This window comes from Hevea brasiliensis, chromosome 16 (assembly GCF_030052815.1).
Source record: "Hevea brasiliensis isolate MT/VB/25A 57/8 chromosome 16, ASM3005281v1, whole genome shotgun sequence".
Taxonomy (NCBI): Eukaryota; Viridiplantae; Streptophyta; class Magnoliopsida; order Malpighiales; family Euphorbiaceae; genus Hevea; species Hevea brasiliensis.
In genome coordinates this window covers 48,513,486-48,533,603 of record NC_079508.1, presented here as the reverse complement: position 1 = coordinate 48,533,603, position 20,118 = coordinate 48,513,486, and the positions used below count along the sequence as shown (strand labels likewise).

Sequence of the window (20,118 nt, the reverse complement as noted above, 5' to 3'; positions counted from 1 at the left end):
AAGTAGAAGCTGAAAGCACATTGAAGAACTTCATTCAAGTTTGCAAGCGAGGATCCAAGAATAAGTTCTAATATCTCTAACGATTGTAACTCAATAATGTGGGATTTTATTGTTTTCAATAATAGCAAATCAATAAAGACAATGTAGGTACATGTAATTCATCTTCTTTTAGATCTAATATAATTAATTACAAACACTATAATGGAGACGAGGATAGCTGACCCTGCCACTACAAGAGGTGGACATAGCTTAGATCCTTTTGAAACAGCTTTCTCAGTTTTAGTTGCTCCTTCGCTGAGATCTTTCTTTTTCTCTACTTCTGACAATTCTTTCTCCTCCACTTCTTTTCCTTCTGGTTGTTTTATTTGATCACTTGCTTCTTCTTCGATTTCACTTCCTATTCCAGGACTTTCTTCTTGTCCTTGGTTTTCATTTTTCTTTGGTAGGTTTGCAGGCTGCATTGTTTCAGGTTGTTTCATTTCTTGACTAGGCACAGGTTGGTATGGTTCTTGAACCTTTGTATCGGGTTCCTTCTTTTCTGGTTCTTTTGGCATTTCATCTCCCACTGCTTCTGTTGCCTGCTCTTGTTTAGATTGAGTTGACAGATTTTGCTCTTCTGCTTGTTGAGTTGCTTTATCCATGACAGCTTCTGTCAATTCTGCGCTTTCTTTTCCATTAACTTTTTCTTCTTCTACAATCTCTGCCTCTGGAATTTCCTGTTGCTGCTCTTCTCTCTGAGTTTCCGTGGCTGCAGTTGGTTCCTTTTTCTCCTGTTCAGCTTCTTCAGGTTCCACTGTTGGAGTATCTGGATGAGTAGCTATTGCAGCAGGAGGTTTTGCCATTTCAGGAGAGGCTTCTTTTGATTCTCTTTGAGCCTCTGGTTTCTCTTGTAATTTCATGTTAACAGATCTTTCAGGCACTGCTGGTTCAGCCAAATCTTGCGTTTCCCTGAATTCGTCTTCAACAAACTTTTCTTCCACAACCCTTTCAACCTCTTGCTTGTTTTCAATTTTTGGCTCTTCAGATTTTTCCTGTAGCATCCCTCCAGTACTGTCTCTTTCAGAAAACACTTGAGCTACCTCTTTTGTTGCCTCAATCTGTCCTTTATCAACAACCTGATCACCTTCTTCTCTTTCTGATTTTGGTTCCTCTTTATCTTTTTCTTCAGTAGGAACTTCATCAGCTAAAACTTGTGGCATTTCAAGTTTCGTTCTTTCAATCTCTTTCTGCACAACATGCTCAATTTCTTCCTTTTGCTCAATCTTGGACTCTTTCTTTTCTCCTTCAGGAGGCTTATCAAACTTCTCTTCCTTCACTTCTTCAATATTCAGCCCGCGCATTCCTTTCTCCAATTTGGGCATAATAATCGTCAAGCTTGACTCTTCATCATTGAACTTGGCCTTGATTCGATCTAAAACAATCCCATCAGGAATTCGAAAAACCTTGTTAAATGCCCTTAACTCCACATCTTTCTTGTGCATAATCCACCCAGATAACACCATCTCCTGGACTGCCCTCTTCCCACTGACCGCAATCCGATTCCCATCTTCATTGATCTTGATGTCAATATTCTCTCTTCTAAAACCTGCATTTAATAGTTTTAAGATTTACTATATATCCAAGAACAAGAACAAGAACAAGAATTAATAGTAATAACCTTTGAGATGTGCAATAAGAATGAACTTTGTCTCAGTTTCTCTAGACAAGAAGAGAGGACCAGTGTGATCTTTAGCAATCCGCAGCTCGGTAACAGAAGTGATATCATCCTTGTTGTGGGTGATCTTGAGTCCCAATTCCAGCTCCATAGCTATCTTCTTCCCCTTTTCCTTTTTCAGAAAATATAAATGAGATTGAGACAAAGAATGGGTTGATTCTGAGAATTAAGCATAGGCATTTGAAAAGGAATGGCTTTGGTGTGTGCACATGAGAAAGGCACATATTCATTGCTTCATAATATTAAATTGTCAGGGTTGTTAAAACAGTTTAAAAGTCGGTTGCTTTCTTTCCCTTGGCGGGAAGCTAACGGCTCTTACTGATGCTGTAATGTGGAACATGATCATCACGTGTATTATAGATAAAAAAAAAATGTTTTTAAATGGAAAAAAAAGGTTTTTAGGGATATAAATATCTAATTTCTCTGTAATTTTTAGTTTATGCGAAGTGAAATATATTAGTCAAATATATATATTTTTATTATTGCATTTATATTTTACAAAATTAAAATATCAGGAAATTAAGTACTTTTAGAAAAAGATTAAAATTAATAAAATTTCATTTAATCAATCTTCAAGTTTGTAAAATTTAAAATTAATAAAATTTAATTTTAATATAAAAAATAAAAGAAATTAATTTATATTGAAAGTGATATAATTTTATAAAAGTTTAATTTATTTAATAAAATATTTTATTAAAAAAATTCTAATTTAAGTTATATTTATTAATAATGCTGTATGGATCAACTTAGCATTAATCAGCAATGCCGTTACAAAATAATAAATTTTAAAAAATACATTATTGTAAAAAGTTTCATGAAAAAAATAAGATTATTCTGCTCTGCTAAGATTATCTGCGAACATAAATTTTTAATTATTTATATTTACATTTTTTTTAATGAAAAAATTATGCTATAATTATGAATGAATTACTAAATTAAAAAAAAAAAAAAAGCGCCAAGTCAAGTTTACCTAATGGGCTTTTTTTGTTGTGGACCTCATGATGGATGAAGAACTATAGATGAAGCAAAGTATGTGCGGTCCAATTTCAATTTCAATATTTTTCCCAAAAATTATGTAATTTTTGATAAAAATATTAAAACATTACACTTATCATTATTAAACAATTAGATTCTTATGTTAATTAATAATAAAATAAATATTAAAATAATTAATTTATTACAAAAATAAGTATTTGACAAATTAAAATTTTCAATTATGAAATATATTGAACAATAAACTAAAAAACTCAAAATTTTTTAATGTAAAAATTTATGAAATATTTTGAAAAAAATTAACATAAACTTCAATAATAATCATAATAATAATTTAATTTCGTAATTAACCCTTCAAATATAAAAATTAACATAAATTCAAACTATAAATTGTAATATAATTTGTATGTGAAACTTACTCATGGTGAACTTGATGAATATAATTATGATAATCCAAAAAGATGAATAAAAGGAATTTGCACATAAATATTCATATCCATTATTCAAAGCATTGTATTTATTTATGTGAGTAAGGCCCTGTTTGGCATTGAGGTCCTAGGTAAAAAAAAAAAAAATTAAAAATATATCATTTTAAATGTTATTAAAAAAAATTAGTTTCGTAAAAATTATTTTATTGTTTTAAAGTTTTTATAACTAGAATATATTAAATTTAGTTTTAAAATTAATTTTTAATGTCCTCTAATTAATATATTTAGAAAAATATCTTTCTCAACCATAGTTCATCATCAATACCAAACATGTTCTAAATGTAAATGTTCACCTACACTGCTCATTGCATTGAAAATCACTAATAATCAAGGTTTTAAAATTTTCTCTATTTCTGAAGCGTCTAGAAATCAAATAAAAATATAACAAATATAATAATACAGGTTAATATTTTTATTAAAAATTATAAAATGCAAAAGATATTAAAATTAAATTAGTAAACTTATTAAAATTTTAAGTAAATTATTATTAGTAAATTTATTAAAATTTTAAGTAAATTATTAAAATGAATTTAATAATTTCAAATTATAAATTTATTTGATATAAAAATAGTTACATTAAAATTTTTTATCACAATAAAATTATATAAGTTATTGAAAATTAAACCAATTTAATAAATTTTACATTATTATTATTTTTTTCTATAAAATGTAATTGGAATAATAAAAATTATTTACAATTAGTTAATAAAATAAATATATACAAAGAAATTGTTAAAATTGAGCGTTAGCCTAATGACAAGAGATATAAGGATGTTTTCTGTATTGATTTTGTTTTTGATTTATTTATTTCAATTAGACTTTAATGATACATTCAATGATAGTTGCAAATCAAGCAAAATTTACTTTATAAAAAAATTACTATAAAAATTCTCGCTGAAATATTAAGGTCTTTGTAACAACCTGATCATATATATATATATATATATATAAAGTATTTTTAATTAGACTATTAATTTATTACTATTTTATTCATGGTGTTAAATTAGTATTTTCATATTAATAATATTTTTTTATTATTTTATGAATATTATTTTACATGTGTTATTATTACTATTATTATTTTTAATTTTTATTTATAAGATTGTTATTATCAAAATCAATTAGAGTTGCTTAAGATTGAACTACATTATATGTAAAAATAATTAAATTTCTTTAGATTATTATTATTATTATTATTATTATTATTATTATCAAAGTTTTATTTAATTTAAATATAATAAAAAAATTTTGTACCTATTTGATTATACTGAAAAAGTTAAAGGACTGAAAGAGTAATTAAAAGTAAAGAAAAAAACTCAATTTTTTTTCAAATACCCAGTCACCCCCCCCTCCCCCCGCCCTTCTCTTCTCTTTCCCTTCTTCCCACTTCCATCTCTTTCCCCTCCCTCTCTTTTCCTCCGGCCAAAGACCAACCTACGTCGGCCAGCACATCTTTCGGCCTTAGGCACCCAACACCCCAGGAGACAAGAATGGTGAGGATTGGCCGTGAAATGCCGCGGAAGGAAGAAAGAGCGTGCGCGAGTTTCAGGCTGCGATTCGGGCTATCTCCAGTGACATTTTGACAAAAGGAAGGTGGTAACTATTTTAGTAACCCGTGGGCTTCATTTTCTGACCAGTAGCAGCTCCAATAGTGGTTGGAGGAGAGAGAACCAAAGAGAGAGAAAATGGGTCTCTCTAAGGCTTTTTGGCAAGTTTCCAGATGATCTGATTGTCGAATTGGTGATCTGAGACCACCGTTGAGATCAGCGCGATGAAATATTTAAGATGGGACCTACCCTGCTCCGATCATATTAGGTTGGAAAAAGGCGATCATCGGACGGTCTAGATCACACGTTGAGATTTTGGAGCCTTTTCAATTCTCATAAATTAAAAATAATTATGATAATTAGTAACAATTTTTGGGCTTTATTTAGGTGTGATCAGATCGGTGATAGCTCACTGGCACTCAGAATCGAGTTTTCGGGCTGATTTGGGTGCTCGATAGGCTGTCTCAAAAGGTGATAGTGTTTACAGTCATTTTCAGCGTTTCCAAACGTTCTGAATGTGTTGCAGGTAGCAGAATTTGCAAAGGTAGTCCCTAATTCAAGTTGTGCAGTTTTCACTCTGATTTAAGCAAGCTGGTTAAACCTGTAAAATATTTCTAGCTTAGAAAAATTAAGTAAAAAAATTTTAATTAATATAAGGATGATGTAAAAAACCTAAAAGAATATTTTTTACAATTTTTGAACTGCTAAAAATAATTATTTGGACTGTAGAGAAGTTAGGGATCCAAGCTGGAGTTTGGAAAATTGGACCTAGATTGGGCTTCTTATAGGTCCCGGATGGGCATTATAATTTTTGTTGTGGGCTTGAGGCCTTGTGTGTTGCTGTTGTTTCATTTTTCTTGCAGGTGGATTAGGTCCAATTTTAGGGGAGACTCTGCCAAAATTTCTGTAAAACCTTAGAAATTATTCTTGCTTCTTTGATTAAATTAATTAATTAATTAATTTATTATGTCAGTAAATTTGATAGAGGTTAATGTGTCTGTCTAAGTAATCCGTGTCGATCAATCTTTCTTCTCTTTCTAGCCAGACTAGCTGCAGAGTCGATTAGTCTATGAGTTTTATATTGATTTTATTTGTAATTTCAATATTATTAATTTATATTCAAAGCATGCTCATGCATTCACTTATATGTATGTATATAATTAGTTAAATGCTAGGCATGCTCCTTTGCTGCACATGTTATTGAATTTATTTGTAGATGTCGCCTTAAGATAACTTGGAGCTGTATGTGTGTGTGTTGGCGTGAGTATGGTGTGGATATGGATATTGGTAGGACGGGTAATCACGGCTGGAGCTTGATTTGTTGGGACCTGATTCTTATATATAAATAAATCGAAGTGAGCACGACTTTGAGTTGATTTCGCTAGCCCCCACACTTGGATTGTTAAGCTAAAGTCTGGCTTGAGTTGACTTCTCTGGCAGGTATTGGATTAAGAGAGCTGTATAAGGAATTAACTTTCATATATGTATTGATGTGACACATGGGTGCATGTATGATTCAAATTATCTTTTATGCGAATATTGATTGAGTTGTTTGAACTATATGAACGTATTGCATTTTATATATAGGAATGCATTAGACTTAGATAGTTATAAAAATTATATTTAACATGTAAACTTTCCTATTTTTAACATGTAAAATATATTTGAAAAATCATAATAGAACATAATGTACTTATATAATGTAATACATCAAATCACTAATTCTCCACTTCTCCATATATGATTGCAAACATGGGTCAAAGAATATTAATCAAATTTTAAAAGAGAATAGAAGTAAGGATCATCCAATGACTCCATGTATTGTGATTCACTTTCCATTAATTAATGAACCTTAACTAATGTTAGATGTATTTGTATTGAAACTATTACTAGCAAAAGTTGCTTATTGTTGTTGACTCTCCCATTAGCAAAAAATGATTAATGATAATAAACTCATTCACATTTTGAGTTGGCAATAATTGTGTTGGTTGGAGTGGTTTAAGATTTGGGCCATTTCAGATTTGAATATTCTATTTTTAGATATGTTATAATTATTTTTAAAAAAAATATATTATAAGTTTTGATATATGTGCAATTTAATCTATCTATAAAAATATCTTAAATTTTAGCTTGATATAAGGTTATATTTAATATTGTGTAATTAAAGCTGTAATGCAATTATAATTATATTATATATATTTGATTACGTTATTTGATAACACAAAAAAAATTTAATGTAATGAAATAGTAATTATATAATGTAATTAATTATACTTAAAGTAATATAATGATTATTATATACAAAAAATAGATGTAATCATAATTATTTATTTTGATTTTTTTATTTATTGTTAACACTATCATCATCAGCACTGCCTGATCACCGTTGCTACTACCATAATTACCTCTACCTTGTAACCACTATCGCTGCACCATTATCATTTGATTACTGCAATCACTACTTAACTATTGCCATCTCTATCACAACATAACTATTACTATTGCTGCTGTCACTATTACTTAGCTACTACCACTATCACTCGACTACTAATCATTGCAAGAATTATCACTTATTATTAAGACTATAAATAAATTAAATATTAAAATAAAAATTATCATTACATTACATTATTTATATTTTTATTTTACAATCAAATATAAGAATGTAATAAGAATTACATTATATTATAATTTTATTTACATTACGTAATTGATTACATTGTATTACATTACACTCTATTAAATGTAGCCTAAGTGCAATGGGTATTTTCAAATATGGATGTAAAAGACACAATATTAAAAATGTGATTGCATATCTATTTACCTTTTTTTTTTTTTAAGTTAATATCTCACAAATTAATCATATTTCCTCTATTTAAAAATCAGAATTTTAAAAAAATCTAATTCAATTGATTTTTTTTATCAATTTTTATGTTTAAAATTAAGGAATTTAATTCTTTTTAACTAAAAAAATTATTTTAAAAAACATAAAAATAAGTTTAATTATGAGATAATTCAATAATATTCTTTTTGTGCAAGTAATTTATTTCAGTGAAGCCATTGAGATTAAAGGTTAATAAAAAAAAAAAAATACACACACATATATCCGATTATATTTAAGGAATGACATAACTTCCATTATGTATATTATAAAAAAACCTTAAATAATAAATTAGAGAGCAAACTCACTCATCAATAAAACTACTTTTAGAGTTAATGCAATAATAATGTAAATTTTTAAGATTAAATTTTCAATTTTCTCAACAAAAAATTAAATTTTTTTTACATACATCATTTGGGTTAACACTTTTCAAGATAATATCAATCGGTTGGCATTATAATAAGTTCGTAAGAATGAAATAATAATTTAAGGGCATAAACCACTTACATTAACAATCATACCAATTGAGTGAAATGAGTCAAAGAACAAAAACTTTAGCTAAAAGCCAGTTGGTGATGGGGCTTAAAAATTCCATTCAAATATACACAGAGAGGATTAAAGGAGTGGGGGAAGAACAAATAAAAAGTAGCAATCATCAATTGCATGGCTAAAACAAAAGATCAAAAGGTGACAAATATGATTCAAAAGTATGGTCCAAATAGCATCATAATCATCATACTTAAAGCTACTTTGAACTCTTTAACCAAAGTACTTGGTGCATATTTGGCTCAAAACCATTCTTCCCTTTTTCTTCTTTTTACACCAAGTTGCAGCCCTCCCTTTGTCTCTCCTCTTTTTTACAGTAGCACCAGCATTACCACACAAAATAGAGTCATGTGAACCCCAAGTAAACCCACTGCCACCTGCATATATAATTCCCATCCAAATCAATTTTCCTTTCAAAACCACTACCTCATCACATGTTTTTATTATTAACATAACCTTTTTGTTTATATTTCTTTCTTTTTCATGAAATGTCATTTGTGAAAAGATTATGTATAATATAACATTAAATTTTAATTTAATAATATTGGAGTCTTCGTAATCGTAAAATTTTGAGTTTGAATTTTGATATCAATAGTAAAAAAGAAAAAAATTATGTATAATATATAGAAAAGATATTTAATTTATGATGGAGTGTTTTATTTATTTATTTATTAATATAAGTTTATAAAAAAAATTGAATCTTAAAATTTTTTTTTAAAGAAAGTGAAAGATGAAATAATTTTCTTTAACAAGTATGTGAGAAGTATTTGTTAGTGACATGATGGTATGCTGATTTCTCAATTTTATCAAAGTTGAATTTTATTTTTTATTTATAAAAACTATAAAAGAACTTTTTAATAAAAAAAATTAAATATTAATAATTCAATAATCAAATTTTTGTGTTATAATGTAGAAAATTAAGAGAATTTCTAAAAGAAGAGAAAATGAAATATATATGTGTGCATGGGAGGAGAGGTACCTGTTGATGATGACCAGAGGCGGGCAAGGGGCGTATGGTAGCGGAATCAACTTCACCAGTAGGCAAAGGAACGGCTGGATTACTATTGATAAATGGCATGCCGCCACCTTTATCCGGCACCACCGTTGGCACTGTTAGTGAAGAGCTTGGGCCACTACTGGGTTCTGGAGCTGGTGAAGATGCTGCTTCTCGAGGACGGAATGGCCATGGATAAGCTGGAGAAGACGACACTTCACCACCGGAAATGGGTGGTGGAATTGGAGTTGCTGTTGGAGAGAATTCTGATGGGGGTAGTGTTGGTGGTGGTGATGCTTGTGGAGAGACCTTTATGAACAGTTTTTGAGAGTCTTGATTGCAAGATTTCTGAGAGCCATTGTTGAATCCGAAATAGTAGAAACCAGGGCGTGATAGGTACCACTTGATTTGCATTAATTCGTGACCAGAAAATTTGTTAGACATTTTCAAAAAAAGTTCCAAACTTTAGAAGGAGAACAAAAATGGGAAAAACAAGAAATTTAGAGCTCTTCTTGGCATTGTAAAGAGATTCTAGTTAGAAGCACAAGGCAGCAAGAAACTTGAGCCAATTATTCAAGAACCTAGAGATAATTTATAATGATAAATATCAAAAGATTTTTAAGCCATTTCTCTTAGCCTAAGATGCACAGTGAGAGAGAGAGAGAGAGAGAGAGAGAGAGAGAGAGAGATACCGTATAGGAGGTAGAGTTGGGCTTGGTGAGAATTGAGGCTTGAGTGAAGTTGCAGAGATTGAAGGCTCTTTGACTCTGGAAAATGTAGAGATTGTAGTGATATTTGTGTTTAAAAACTGAAAGAAGATGAAGAAGAAGACAAAGCAAAGGAATGTTAGTAATTGGTAGGTAGCCAAAGAAAGAAAAAGCAATAAATCAGTAATAATAAAGAAAAAAAAAGCATGAAGGGTCTTTTATAAAGTACTTAACTGATTGAGTCTCCTACATGAACAATGGGGTTTTTCCACTCTGAAACACCATCTACAAGGATTGTGGTGGAGTGAGAAGGTTGAGAGAGTAGGGAGAGCAGAAGGAGAAGGAGAAGCATGGAAGAAATCTTCATGGGTGTTCAAGATTATTAGGCGGTGGGAATCAATTAAAAGAGAGCTTATTAGACTTTCAAGACCTTGTCTTTGGTGTCTAGTCCTCTGGGCATGGGTCATTAACTCATTATAAGCGGCAAAAGAAGGTCTTGCTTTTAAAAATATTTGAGAGAGAGAGAGAGAGGTCTTTGGAGAAAGTGGAGAGGGAGAGACTGTTAAAATGTCAGATGTGTGTGGCCTTTGGTGGGAGGAGAGGAGCTTTGAATGGGTGACAGAGAAGGGACATTGGAGGTTGTGTTTAGTTTATTATTTTATACAGTAAAAGGTAGAATGATTTTGTTTGTAGAAAATCTTAACCCATCATCAAAAGACTTTAAAAAAAGAGAGGGAATAATTAAATGGAATCAAGAAGGAAATTTTGGATTTTGGTTTGGGTGAGGGTTTGGCTCTCAATAAAAAAAAAAAAAAAATGATGGGCATTATTATTATTAAATGATTAGGTCTGTGATTATAAGCTTGCAATCCTTTAGCTATGAAAAGCACAATATAATTTTCTTTTTCTTGGAAGATGAGGAATCTAAATTTACTTTCTCTCATCAAATCTCTTTCTTTAAAAAAAAAGCCATTTGATTATTTAATTTATACAATGTAATGATGCTCAATTGCTTATATTTTAATGCTTAAGGGAATAAGTAAAGTTGTAAAGAAGAGAAAAAATTTCTATCAAGAAAATTTTAAAAATTCTTCATTGAAAGAAATGACACAAATGGGAAAATTAAAGATCCTTATCTGCTTATAAGCTCAGGATACTCATTTTTCATCTGTGAATTAATTTCAAATTTTTACTTAATTTTATGTAAAATTTACTTTTAGGAGTGTCATTTCTCTTGCATTTCATCATTAATAGTGAATTTTTTTATTAAATTAATAATTATTAATTCAATCGAAATTAAATCGAGATTAAATTGATACACCATTCATGAATACTATTGAATAAATGTTGAATTTATATTATGAAATTAATAATCTTTTATACATTGTTTTTAGTAGATTAACTTTTTATTATTGATATATTAAAATAACTGAGAAAGGAAAAAAAAAATCAATCCTTAAAAACCTTATGTAATTGGAATCATAGTTAGGGTTTCTCTATTAAATTTGATTTGGAAGGCATAATTGTAATAGAATGGTGGTCCACTTTCTTCATTCTCTAGACTCTTAGATACATACAATTTGGTTAAACATAGTCACAATTGAGTCCTTGTTTGTGGTGAAGAACTTGCATGCATGCTTAGTTGCCAAGGCCAAGGCACTGCAACTAAATGGCTTAACTTTATAATAATTTACTTAATCACTTGAAACTTTGAATTCTATAGAATTTATATTTGTTTATAATAAAATAAAATTCAATTTTTTTTAATGATTAGGAAAAAAGAAGTCTTATGATGATAAATGAAAAATTCAGAGAAAGTGTAAATTATTTTATGACAACATTATTTGAAATTTGTGTGATTCATTATCTCTGTTTATCGAATTTTGGAAGGGTAATTATCACGTGCAGTTATTCAATTTTATAAATATTTTTATAAAAATTATTGAATTTAAATTTATTTTATAAAACTCATTGAATTTCAATTTGATTTCGTAAAAATGATCGTGATCGAAAATTAAAAGTTTTCAAATTAACTTGTTGACTTAATTAGTGATTGCTAATGGAGAAAAAACAGAGAAACGAAGGGGTTTGATGGCGAGAGAGGTAGCTGGATGCGTTTTATGTATCATTTAAAAAAATTTAATAAAATAAAGTAATTTTATTTGTAAAATAGTTGACAGTTAGCAGATTAACTTGAAAATTTTTAATTTTTTTTCACAATGATTTTTATGAAATCAAATTAAAATTTAACGAATTTTATAAAAAAAATTAAAATTTAATAACTTTGGTAAAAATACCCTAAGCTTAATGATAATTCTAACATTATTATAAAGATTTATAACTTGGATACTTTGGATTGTGGAATTGGGAATGCAAATCAAATCACTAGAGGTTCTCTGGTAAAAAAGAAAAAGTTAAAGGTGATAAATTTAAATTATTTTAATATAAGGATTATACAGATGTTATTGATTTTTAAATAAATTCAGATTGAATTAATTATTTTGAATTGCATATTAATTTGAATTAGTCTCCATGAAAAAGATTTTCAAATCATTAATTTTAATTAAAATTTAGACGGATCAAATTAGTATAAATTGCGATTAAATTATATAAAATAATTCAGATGGATCCATAATAAAAATTTAAAATTTACGAGTCAATTTGAATTTAAGTCAATTTAAATTTTTATAAATCAAAATAAGTTATAAATTATTTTAAAATCAATAAATTTAAATTTAATTAATGAATCAAATTAAAAGTTACCATATTTACCTTGATTTTAGGGAAAATTAAGGTCTTATTTGATTTTGGGCAAGTTTCTTGGAACTATAATTTTGAGGAAGTATACTTCCCAAGCAGAGTATTTTAAATTAAATAAGGTCTAAATAAATAAAAATTTTCTAAGAATTGTAAAAAATAATCTTATTTAATCTGAAAAAAAATAACTTATTTAGATAAAATTTAATAATTTATATTTTTTAAATTAAGTGTAATTTATTTATTTATTATTTAATTTATTACATTTTAAATTATTATATAAAAATTATTATCTTTTACATTTTAAAAATAAATTACTTTCAAGAAAATTAATTTATATATTAAACACATATGTCACCTATCAAGAAGTAAAGCTCTTTGGATCCGGTAAATATTAGTATTTTTTTAACCAAATAACGCCTTAGCTGTATGAAAAGAAAAGAGAGAGAGAGAGGTTGTGGGCATTGGAGGCTAGAATAAGGTGCTCAAAGAGTAGCTTTTGTCTGTAATTTTCGATGTGGGGCAAGTCTGTCATGTCAACAAAAAAAGATCTGAGACACAGAGACAAGCATTAAAAGACAAAACAGCAGCAACTTCCAAAACCTCAAAAGAGAGACCTCGACGACCATTAAATATTTTCTTAAACTGCATGCCTATATCACAAATCACAAGACATATTTTCACTCTTTGTTATTAGCATCCCCCTTTCCCCTACTTCACAGCTTAATTTTATGCATAGTCTCACAAATTCTAAGGATTTTTCATGCTCCCGTTTCTTATTTTTAATTTACATTATAAAAAGATTTAAATTTTAATTTAATATCATTTGAAAATTAAAATCCCTTTAAATAGATTTCATTGTTCATTTTGACATAAAACTGATCTGGACATACTTAAATGAAAACACTGTTCAGAACCAAAAACTACTTGATTGATCTTCATGTACATTTTAAGATTCCATTCAAACATTTATCATAAAAAGAAAAGAATTATTTTATATCATGTAACTCATGAATTGCTACTCAAATTATTAAAAAAAAAAATTTATTTGAATTTAAAAAACACAAGAAGAAATTTCAATAGCAAAAAGGCAGGAAAATGTTCAAGCTAATAGTTACCCAATAATTTTTTTATTGGGAATGTGGGTTTAGTTTATTTGAATAAAAAATTTAGAGTGAGAGCCAATTATGAGTTATATTGATTGATGGAATTTTACATGCTTCTGCATATACTCGTCCTTTATAGAATTCAAAGCTGCCGATGAAAAGCCCAACTCAATTCACTTATTGGAATAATTGTGTGCAGTGTCATTTTTCCAAGATGTTTTGAGCATGCAGTTTGCAGACTACCCAAACTATTACAAGCAGCAACTTTTCTAGGATGCCCTACCAAAGGACCATTTCTTCCATCATATCACCATCAACGCATGCCTCAAAGAACGAGAGATTCCCAACAAGACAGCTCCAGTTCATGTCAGTGATCAGAAACATGGATCAATTTTTGCCAGGAAAATAATGCAGAGCGAGCTTTACTATAAATAGTCACCATCCACCAATCTATATTTTGTCAGGGCTATCATATGTTGCCAACACATAAATACACTATGCCAGTCCAGAATCCCTTCTATCACAACCCCAACACCAGCGCGCCACAGCACCACCGCCCTCCCTTCCTCTTCCTCCACTTTTACGGTAGCAATTGGGAGTAACAAAGGTTTGGATTGCTATACCTGCTAACTAGATAAATAACTAGACTCTTTTGCCATCCATCTTCCCATGATAGAAATTTCCTAAATTCAGTTAAACAAAAGAATTTTCCCTTCATGATTCAGGTTGCAATCCCCTCCCTTCTTTTTTCCCCCCCTTTTATATCAGAAACCACGATTGCTCTCAGACAACAATTGGGTTCAAATACCTAATTTAAAAGAAAAATGAAATTTTACTGACAATGCTGCTTTTCATTTACTCTCCATGTCAGCAAAGGATATCTGTCTTCCATCACACTTTGAGCAAATATTTTCTTACCACTGCAAGGAGTGAACTCTCCGGAGCCTTCGAGGTGGTCTTCTCTTCTCAACAACAGGCACCACTTTCTCCATAAGCTGCAGGGGTAAAAGAACAACTTACAAGTTAATGGCTTATGCTTTACTAACCTATTTTCCTCGTCTCCTCTCTATCAATTTTATATGCTTGCAGACATGACAAAATCCACGGAACCATGTTAAACTAAAACAAAGAAACAAGTGATCATCTTTAAGTAATTGTTCCATTACTCAAAATTTTATATCATGAAACTGATTAAATAAATGGCGTTGTTACACAGTTATAGACAAACAATGAGACAAATACTTGGTCATTTTACCCTTGTCAAGTCCTGCTTCTAGTTCAACTCATCTCTAAAACTTTATTCTTGTAACTTTGTAAAGAGACAAACAAGTTGGCAGTTCTCTTTACAACATAAATAGTGGACAAGGAAATCTCAGAAGATCTTATGCACAAGACAATTCAAAGAACTTCATGCGGTAACACATCTTGTATTTACGTACAATTCTTTTCTTTCTTTACATGGTTCTTCGATGGGCGGTTTTGGGTGTTCAACTCAAAACCATGACAAATGTACCAACTGAACCATTTTTTTTTTCTTTTTTTCCCCCCCCTTTTACCTATGATTCTAAAACATATTCCACTAGTAACTCATTTAAATTTTTTCTTACTTCAAACTCATTAAGGAAAATTGTTTACTGCAATTCCAAGTTCCTCGTGTAAGAATAATTGAAAGTTGGGACTTCAATTACAAAATTTCCTTTCATTTGTACAAGATATAAAACGGGACTTCAAAGGAAACAGATCACCTCTATCAACCAACAGCTCAGCATTAAAAGTAATTTAATTAATTCCTGCATCTTTATGAATCCGGTTTTTAGTTTTCTATACCCAAGTTAGCTATGCAACATTCTGCTAAAAGAGTACAAATTTCATTTTTGCTCTTTAAAATTATTAGACTGATTAATTTCCACTTCCCTAAACGATAAAAGCCATAAAAGTTTCATGGTTCAGAATCTTAATTGCTCTCATCCTTTTATGCAACAAAATATATGAACAAAGGACTTGCTTTCAGATGTGATGGCCATCCACAGGAACTCTCTCAAAACTTGCCGTGTATGGTGGAAACTCATTCAGAAAGAGGCATCCAAATGAATTCCATCTTGTACCAGCAAATTTTATTAGGGCCTGTTTTGCTAAACAAATCTAGATCTTCCCTTTAGTTTCTATGTTCAGTACATCAACATCAGAAACAAAAGATAGTCCCACCATCCCTTTTTCTCTTAGATATTTTCAAAAAGAAAAGGTAAGAAATGGGACCTTATAAATGCAATTCAATTTTACAAAAGAATAGATAGTCTATGCTTCTATGTAACACTGTGAGATTTGTCTTTCAGTTTTGTAAAAGGAAAGGGCTAGAACAGTCTCTATGCTTGTAGTTAATATAGAATAGGAAGTTTGTCACAGAATTCCATTACAACATGTGAATGGTCGCAGTACATGTCCCTAAAGAGTCCATATATTTCTGAACACTTCAAAAATAAGCTATTGACATTCATACTTATTCTTTTATGAAATTTTAGAGGCCTTTAAATTGTGTTGATATATATATATATATATATATATATATTTTTTTTTTTTTTCTATATAATCATATATTCATATCTTCACATACACACACACACAAACACAAACACATCCTTTTGCACACCAGTGTCAGCCCCAAGCCCACACTATTGCAAGGAGAACCATAAACATTTTTTTTGGGTATTAAATTAGAAACAAGTGCATCACTAGTACCTCTATGATAGACACAAAATCTAAGTTGCAAAAAATATCCTCCATAAGTTAGACTATACTAGGCTTCTTTCTCCTTTTTCATGCATGTAAATTTGTTTTTATGGTCAATGCCTAATAATCCAGTAGTTTAGCTCCTCCATCTCAGTTAGTTATAAACTTGAACATGTTATTCTTTTCATTATTTATTTACTTATTTCTTATTATTTTTCCAAAAAATCTAAACTAATCAAATGCAAGCATTGTCCATAATTCCAGAAAACAAATAACATAAAAATAATAATACCTGCTGGAACCTTTCTTTGGTCCTCTCTTCCTGCACAACAAATTTCATTGGCCAGAACACATAAAATACTTTGCTCAGGAAATGTAGAAAAAGTAAATCATCATTATGCCTACAACTTGTAAAGAAAATATAAGACAGAGAGACTATAAAATAATATTAAATAAAATATTAAATGTTCTCTTTTATACTCATTGACAATTAAAGATAAAAATACAATCCAGTAGGAGAAACTAAAAGGTGTAGCAACTGTATTTACTTGATCCAACCAATTTTTCAATATAAACAGAATCAAGAAATAGCTTGCCCGCAAAAGCCCAAGCTAAATGAAATATGGCGAATACTTGTTGATGTTTAACTTAAAAGCACTATGACAATGTTGTCACTAATTGATGCCATGACAATATTACTTTTAAGTAAACAATACTTATATGCCATATTTTCCATTTGCACCTAAACATGGAAACTAAGTTGTTCCACAGCACAATATGAAATCCTAACCATTTTTAAGATTAGGCCCTGGAAAAATGCTTTTTGAGATATTTCCCCTTTAAAGTAGTGATCTATGTGCCATGAATATCATCTATATGAATGCCATAACCAGTGTGAGTTGAGTACTGAGAATCTGTGCAAGTGAGTAAATCAAAACATTAAGAAGAGATATCAGGAAGGAGGAAAGAGGAGTCAGGAGGTAGGGAAACAGTAACTAACACCAATTGCCAAAAGCAATAAATAAAACCAGATTAAACAACCTTAGCATTTGAGTTGAAACACCAATTATAAAACAAACATTGAATAACACAATCTTACTCATTTACATATTTGAAAGCTGTTTCAGAGAACTAAAAAAACAAAGTAGAAGAGAACAAGTAATAGGACTAAAACTTAAGCAGTCTGAAATAGACACACGAATGCAGCTAAAAGATAAGACAATTGGCCTTAGATGTACAGTGATGCACAGGGATTCTTAATTTACTTATATATTTTTTTTTTCATTAATGACTCCAAAAGTTGGAGAAAATCAAAGTATTTCACATTCTAGGAAAGACAATTAAAACTCGCATGTATTAGACACTAGTCTAATTTAATACATCTCTGATGATAACAATGAGAACAAAATTAGATGCACTGCTTCAGGTAGACAACACCAAGAACATGATATTAACAATGATGGCAGACCTCATTACTTGAATTGATGGTACACTTCACTTCAAAGTAAGCAGCCAAACCAATCACAAAGTCTCTATTTTTTCCCTATAGCTCGCCTACAAGTAATTAAGTCAGCAAGTGATAAATCACTAGTTAAAGGCATTTCCTTGGATCCACTGCAGATAGAGCAAGTTAATTCATGTTAAAGTTGTGCAAGGGACCATGTTTATAGGAAAACCCTATCAACAGCACAATTTTTTTTTTTTTTTTAACAACAACATAATGGCAAAACATTGAAACAGTGCAAAGTGGCCAATTTCAAATAGCCAGCTGAGAAAGTGCTTAAAAAAATGACGTTGATTTTGTTATTGTTATCATTATTTTATTTTATACCATAGCTTAGCTACAAGTAGTTCTCTAGAATGTGTTAACTATCTCCATGCAAAACTAGAAGTATACTCTGATTACAGCAAAGAATTCTACGCACCTAAAATTCCAATTTTTTTTTTTTCCTAAAACAATTACAATGAGAAGTTACCTTCTCTTTCAGCAACTGCTCATTCTCCTCCTCTAGCCTTACTGCCAAAGACTCCAATTCCACTTGATAAGCCTAAAACCCAGAAAACCACAATTTAGAAAGAAAATGCGCCTTAAAAGCAACCAAATTCAATCAAAAGAGAACACAAAAAGCACAGCTCAGCATGTAGCCAAAAAACAAACATATTTCAACTTACCTGCTTCCTTTCTCTAGACCTGGCAGCTGATTCCCTATTCTTGATCATCCTCCTCTGTCTTTGCTGCGCCACCCTATCTAATGGTTCCATTACAGGGGTCCTTCCCCTTTTTCCCCTGCCTACACCACTTCCGCCTCTTCCTGCAGCCACCTCCACCTCATTGCCAAACCCAACAATCGACCCCTCTACTTTATCCAACATCTGGAATGCACTGGGTGGAACGGGATCAAACGCATAAACTCCCCCACTTAACCTCTCCGGCGGTGGCATCTTGACCTCATCCTCCCCAACCTCGACCGCCCCAGTCTTGGCCAGAAAATCCTCCAACGTCATCATCTCATCGGGCTCCTCCTTCATCTCCTTTCTCCCCGCCACAATTTCCCTCCATACATCGTCCACAGTTTTACTAGCCTGAGGAATGTCACTGTTCATTTCTTGATTATTGCTACTATTAGTATGGTTTGTCTCAATTGTCGCCGGCGGCAGCGGCTGTGGTGGCGGTGTTTCCGGAAGGAGAGGAGCAGGGGTGTCAATGAGAGTAATTTGGGCGTCGAGGAGAGTGGACTCAGCAGAGGGAGTGGCGTAGAAGTTACTTAAGACGCCGTCGACGGTCATTGTAGACGCCGCCGATGATGACGAAGATAATCTCAGATTACGATTGATGCTTTTAATTTGATCAGAAGAAGAAGAAAAAGCAGTTAGTGGTTTTGTAGAAGAAGAAGAAGCAACAGCAGCAGCAGAAGCGGAAGCCGAAGCCAAAGCCGAAGAAGAAGAAGAAGAAGAAGAAGCACGTCGAGATCGAGCAGTTGCTGATGATGACGTAAGATGCGAACTTTTCGATTTCGACGACGCCATCACCTTCGACGACGTCGTTTCAGTGTGATTTTCTTCTAAATCTCCTCACTCTCTCTCCACAACACACTTTCTCTCTCTAGGATTTACAATTCCAGGAACTTTTTTTTTTTTTTTTTTTGACTCTGCTATATTCTTCTAGGTTCTAGCTACGGTCTGCATTTGGATTCTGTGTGTGTAACATTTAGGACATTTATTTCATGTCTGAGTCTAGGGTTTCGGAATTTTGGGTTTTCCGGTTTGTTACTCTGCTAGTCTGTTGGGATCAGGGAGACTGGGTTGAGGGAGCGTGGGCGCGTGATAAATTTTGTTTAATTATTATTATTATTATTGAAGCATTTGACTCGGTTTTTTGTTGGTTAATTGGAGAAACGGCTCGCGTGACGGACGGCATATGGTTGCTGTGATACGGCTCGCGTGACGGACGGCATATGGGCTTCCACACCTCTTAGGCCAGGATTCCAAATAGACGAATGGTATTATGGCAGCCTGAACGTGAAGAATCCCTTCAATCAGCTCTTGATTTGCAGCAACAGCCAACAGTTGGGCTGAGCACAGTTTGGATATTACCCAAAAATTAAATTAAAGCAATTGAATTTAATTTATTAATTCAGTTATTCAATAAATAGACTCA

The 20,118-nt window shown here is 31.0% G+C and overlaps 3 protein-coding genes across 11 annotated transcripts; all 3 read right to left on the bottom strand.

Annotated features, from left to right (window-relative positions):
• Positions 1-148: 148 nt before the first annotated feature.
• Positions 149-1,849, bottom strand: LOC110665394 (uncharacterized). The gene is made up of 2 exons (XM_021825481.2): positions 1,658-1,849; positions 149-1,585 (listed from the first exon to the last, which is right to left on the bottom strand). Exons 1-2 carry the CDS (start codon positions 1,803-1,805, stop codon positions 159-161), a joined length of 1,575 nt encoding a protein of 524 aa, XP_021681173.2. The 5' UTR covers positions 1,806-1,849; the 3' UTR covers positions 149-158.
• A 6,327-nt stretch (positions 1,850-8,176) lies between these two features.
• LOC110665376 (early nodulin-like protein 18) lies at positions 8,177-10,417 on the bottom strand. Its single transcript, XM_021825449.2, has 4 exons — positions 10,105-10,417; positions 9,856-9,971; positions 9,149-9,565; positions 8,177-8,546 (listed from the first exon to the last, which is right to left on the bottom strand). The coding sequence occupies exons 1-4, from the start codon at positions 10,235-10,237 to the stop codon at positions 8,481-8,483; spliced, it is 732 nt and encodes a 243-aa protein (XP_021681141.2). The 5' UTR covers positions 10,238-10,417; the 3' UTR covers positions 8,177-8,480.
• Positions 10,418-13,882: 3,465 nt separating this feature from the next.
• Positions 13,883-19,808, bottom strand: LOC110665375 (G-box-binding factor 4). 9 transcript variants are annotated; one of them, XR_009144693.1, is made up of 6 exons: positions 18,633-19,807; positions 18,437-18,508; positions 17,929-18,014; positions 16,753-16,782; positions 14,652-14,728; positions 14,511-14,541 (listed from the first exon to the last, which is right to left on the bottom strand). XR_009144693.1 is itself a non-coding variant. In XM_021825446.2 (5 exons), the coding sequence occupies exons 1-5, from the start codon at positions 19,485-19,487 to the stop codon at positions 14,517-14,519; spliced, it is 1,059 nt and encodes a 352-aa protein (XP_021681138.2). In that variant the 5' UTR covers positions 19,488-19,807; the 3' UTR covers positions 13,883-14,516. The 9 variants fall into 9 exon arrangements, 3 of the variants coding, with proteins under 3 accessions (XP_021681138.2, XP_021681139.2, XP_057993519.1); XR_009144695.1 differs by having other exon boundaries at positions 13,883-14,728; positions 17,929-18,074; XR_009144692.1 differs by having other exon boundaries at positions 13,883-14,541; positions 16,753-18,014.
• Between the last annotated feature and the right edge of the window lie 310 nt (positions 19,809-20,118).

Coding starts and splice junctions, on each gene's coding strand:
- LOC110665394 (XM_021825481.2), bottom strand. CDS start 1,805: ATGGAGCTGGAATTGGGACTCAAGATCACCCACAACAAGGATGATATC. Junction 1,586..1,657: donor TCTTATTGCACATCTCAAAG/GTTATTACTATT, acceptor TATTAAATGCAG/GTTTTAGAAGAGAGAATATT.
- LOC110665376 (XM_021825449.2), bottom strand. CDS start 10,237: ATGAAGATTTCTTCCATGCTTCTCCTTCTCCTTCTGCTCTCCCTACTC. Junction 9,566..9,855: donor CCAACTCTACCTCCTATACG/GTATCTCTCTCT, acceptor ATGCAAATCAAG/TGGTACCTATCACGCCCTGG. Junction 8,547..9,148: donor CCTCTGGTCATCATCAACAG/GTACCTCTCCTC, acceptor TTATATATGCAG/GTGGCAGTGGGTTTACTTGG.
- LOC110665375 (XM_021825446.2), bottom strand. CDS start 19,487: ATGGCGTCGTCGAAATCGAAAAGTTCGCATCTTACGTCATCATCAGCA. Junction 16,783..18,436: donor AGCAGTTGCTGAAAGAGAAG/GTAACTTCTCAT, acceptor TTTGTTGTGCAG/GAAGAGAGGACCAAAGAAAG. Junction 14,729..16,752: donor CCAAAGAAAGGTTCCAGCAG/GTATTATTATTT, acceptor TTACCCCTGCAG/CTTATGGAGAAAGTGGTGCC.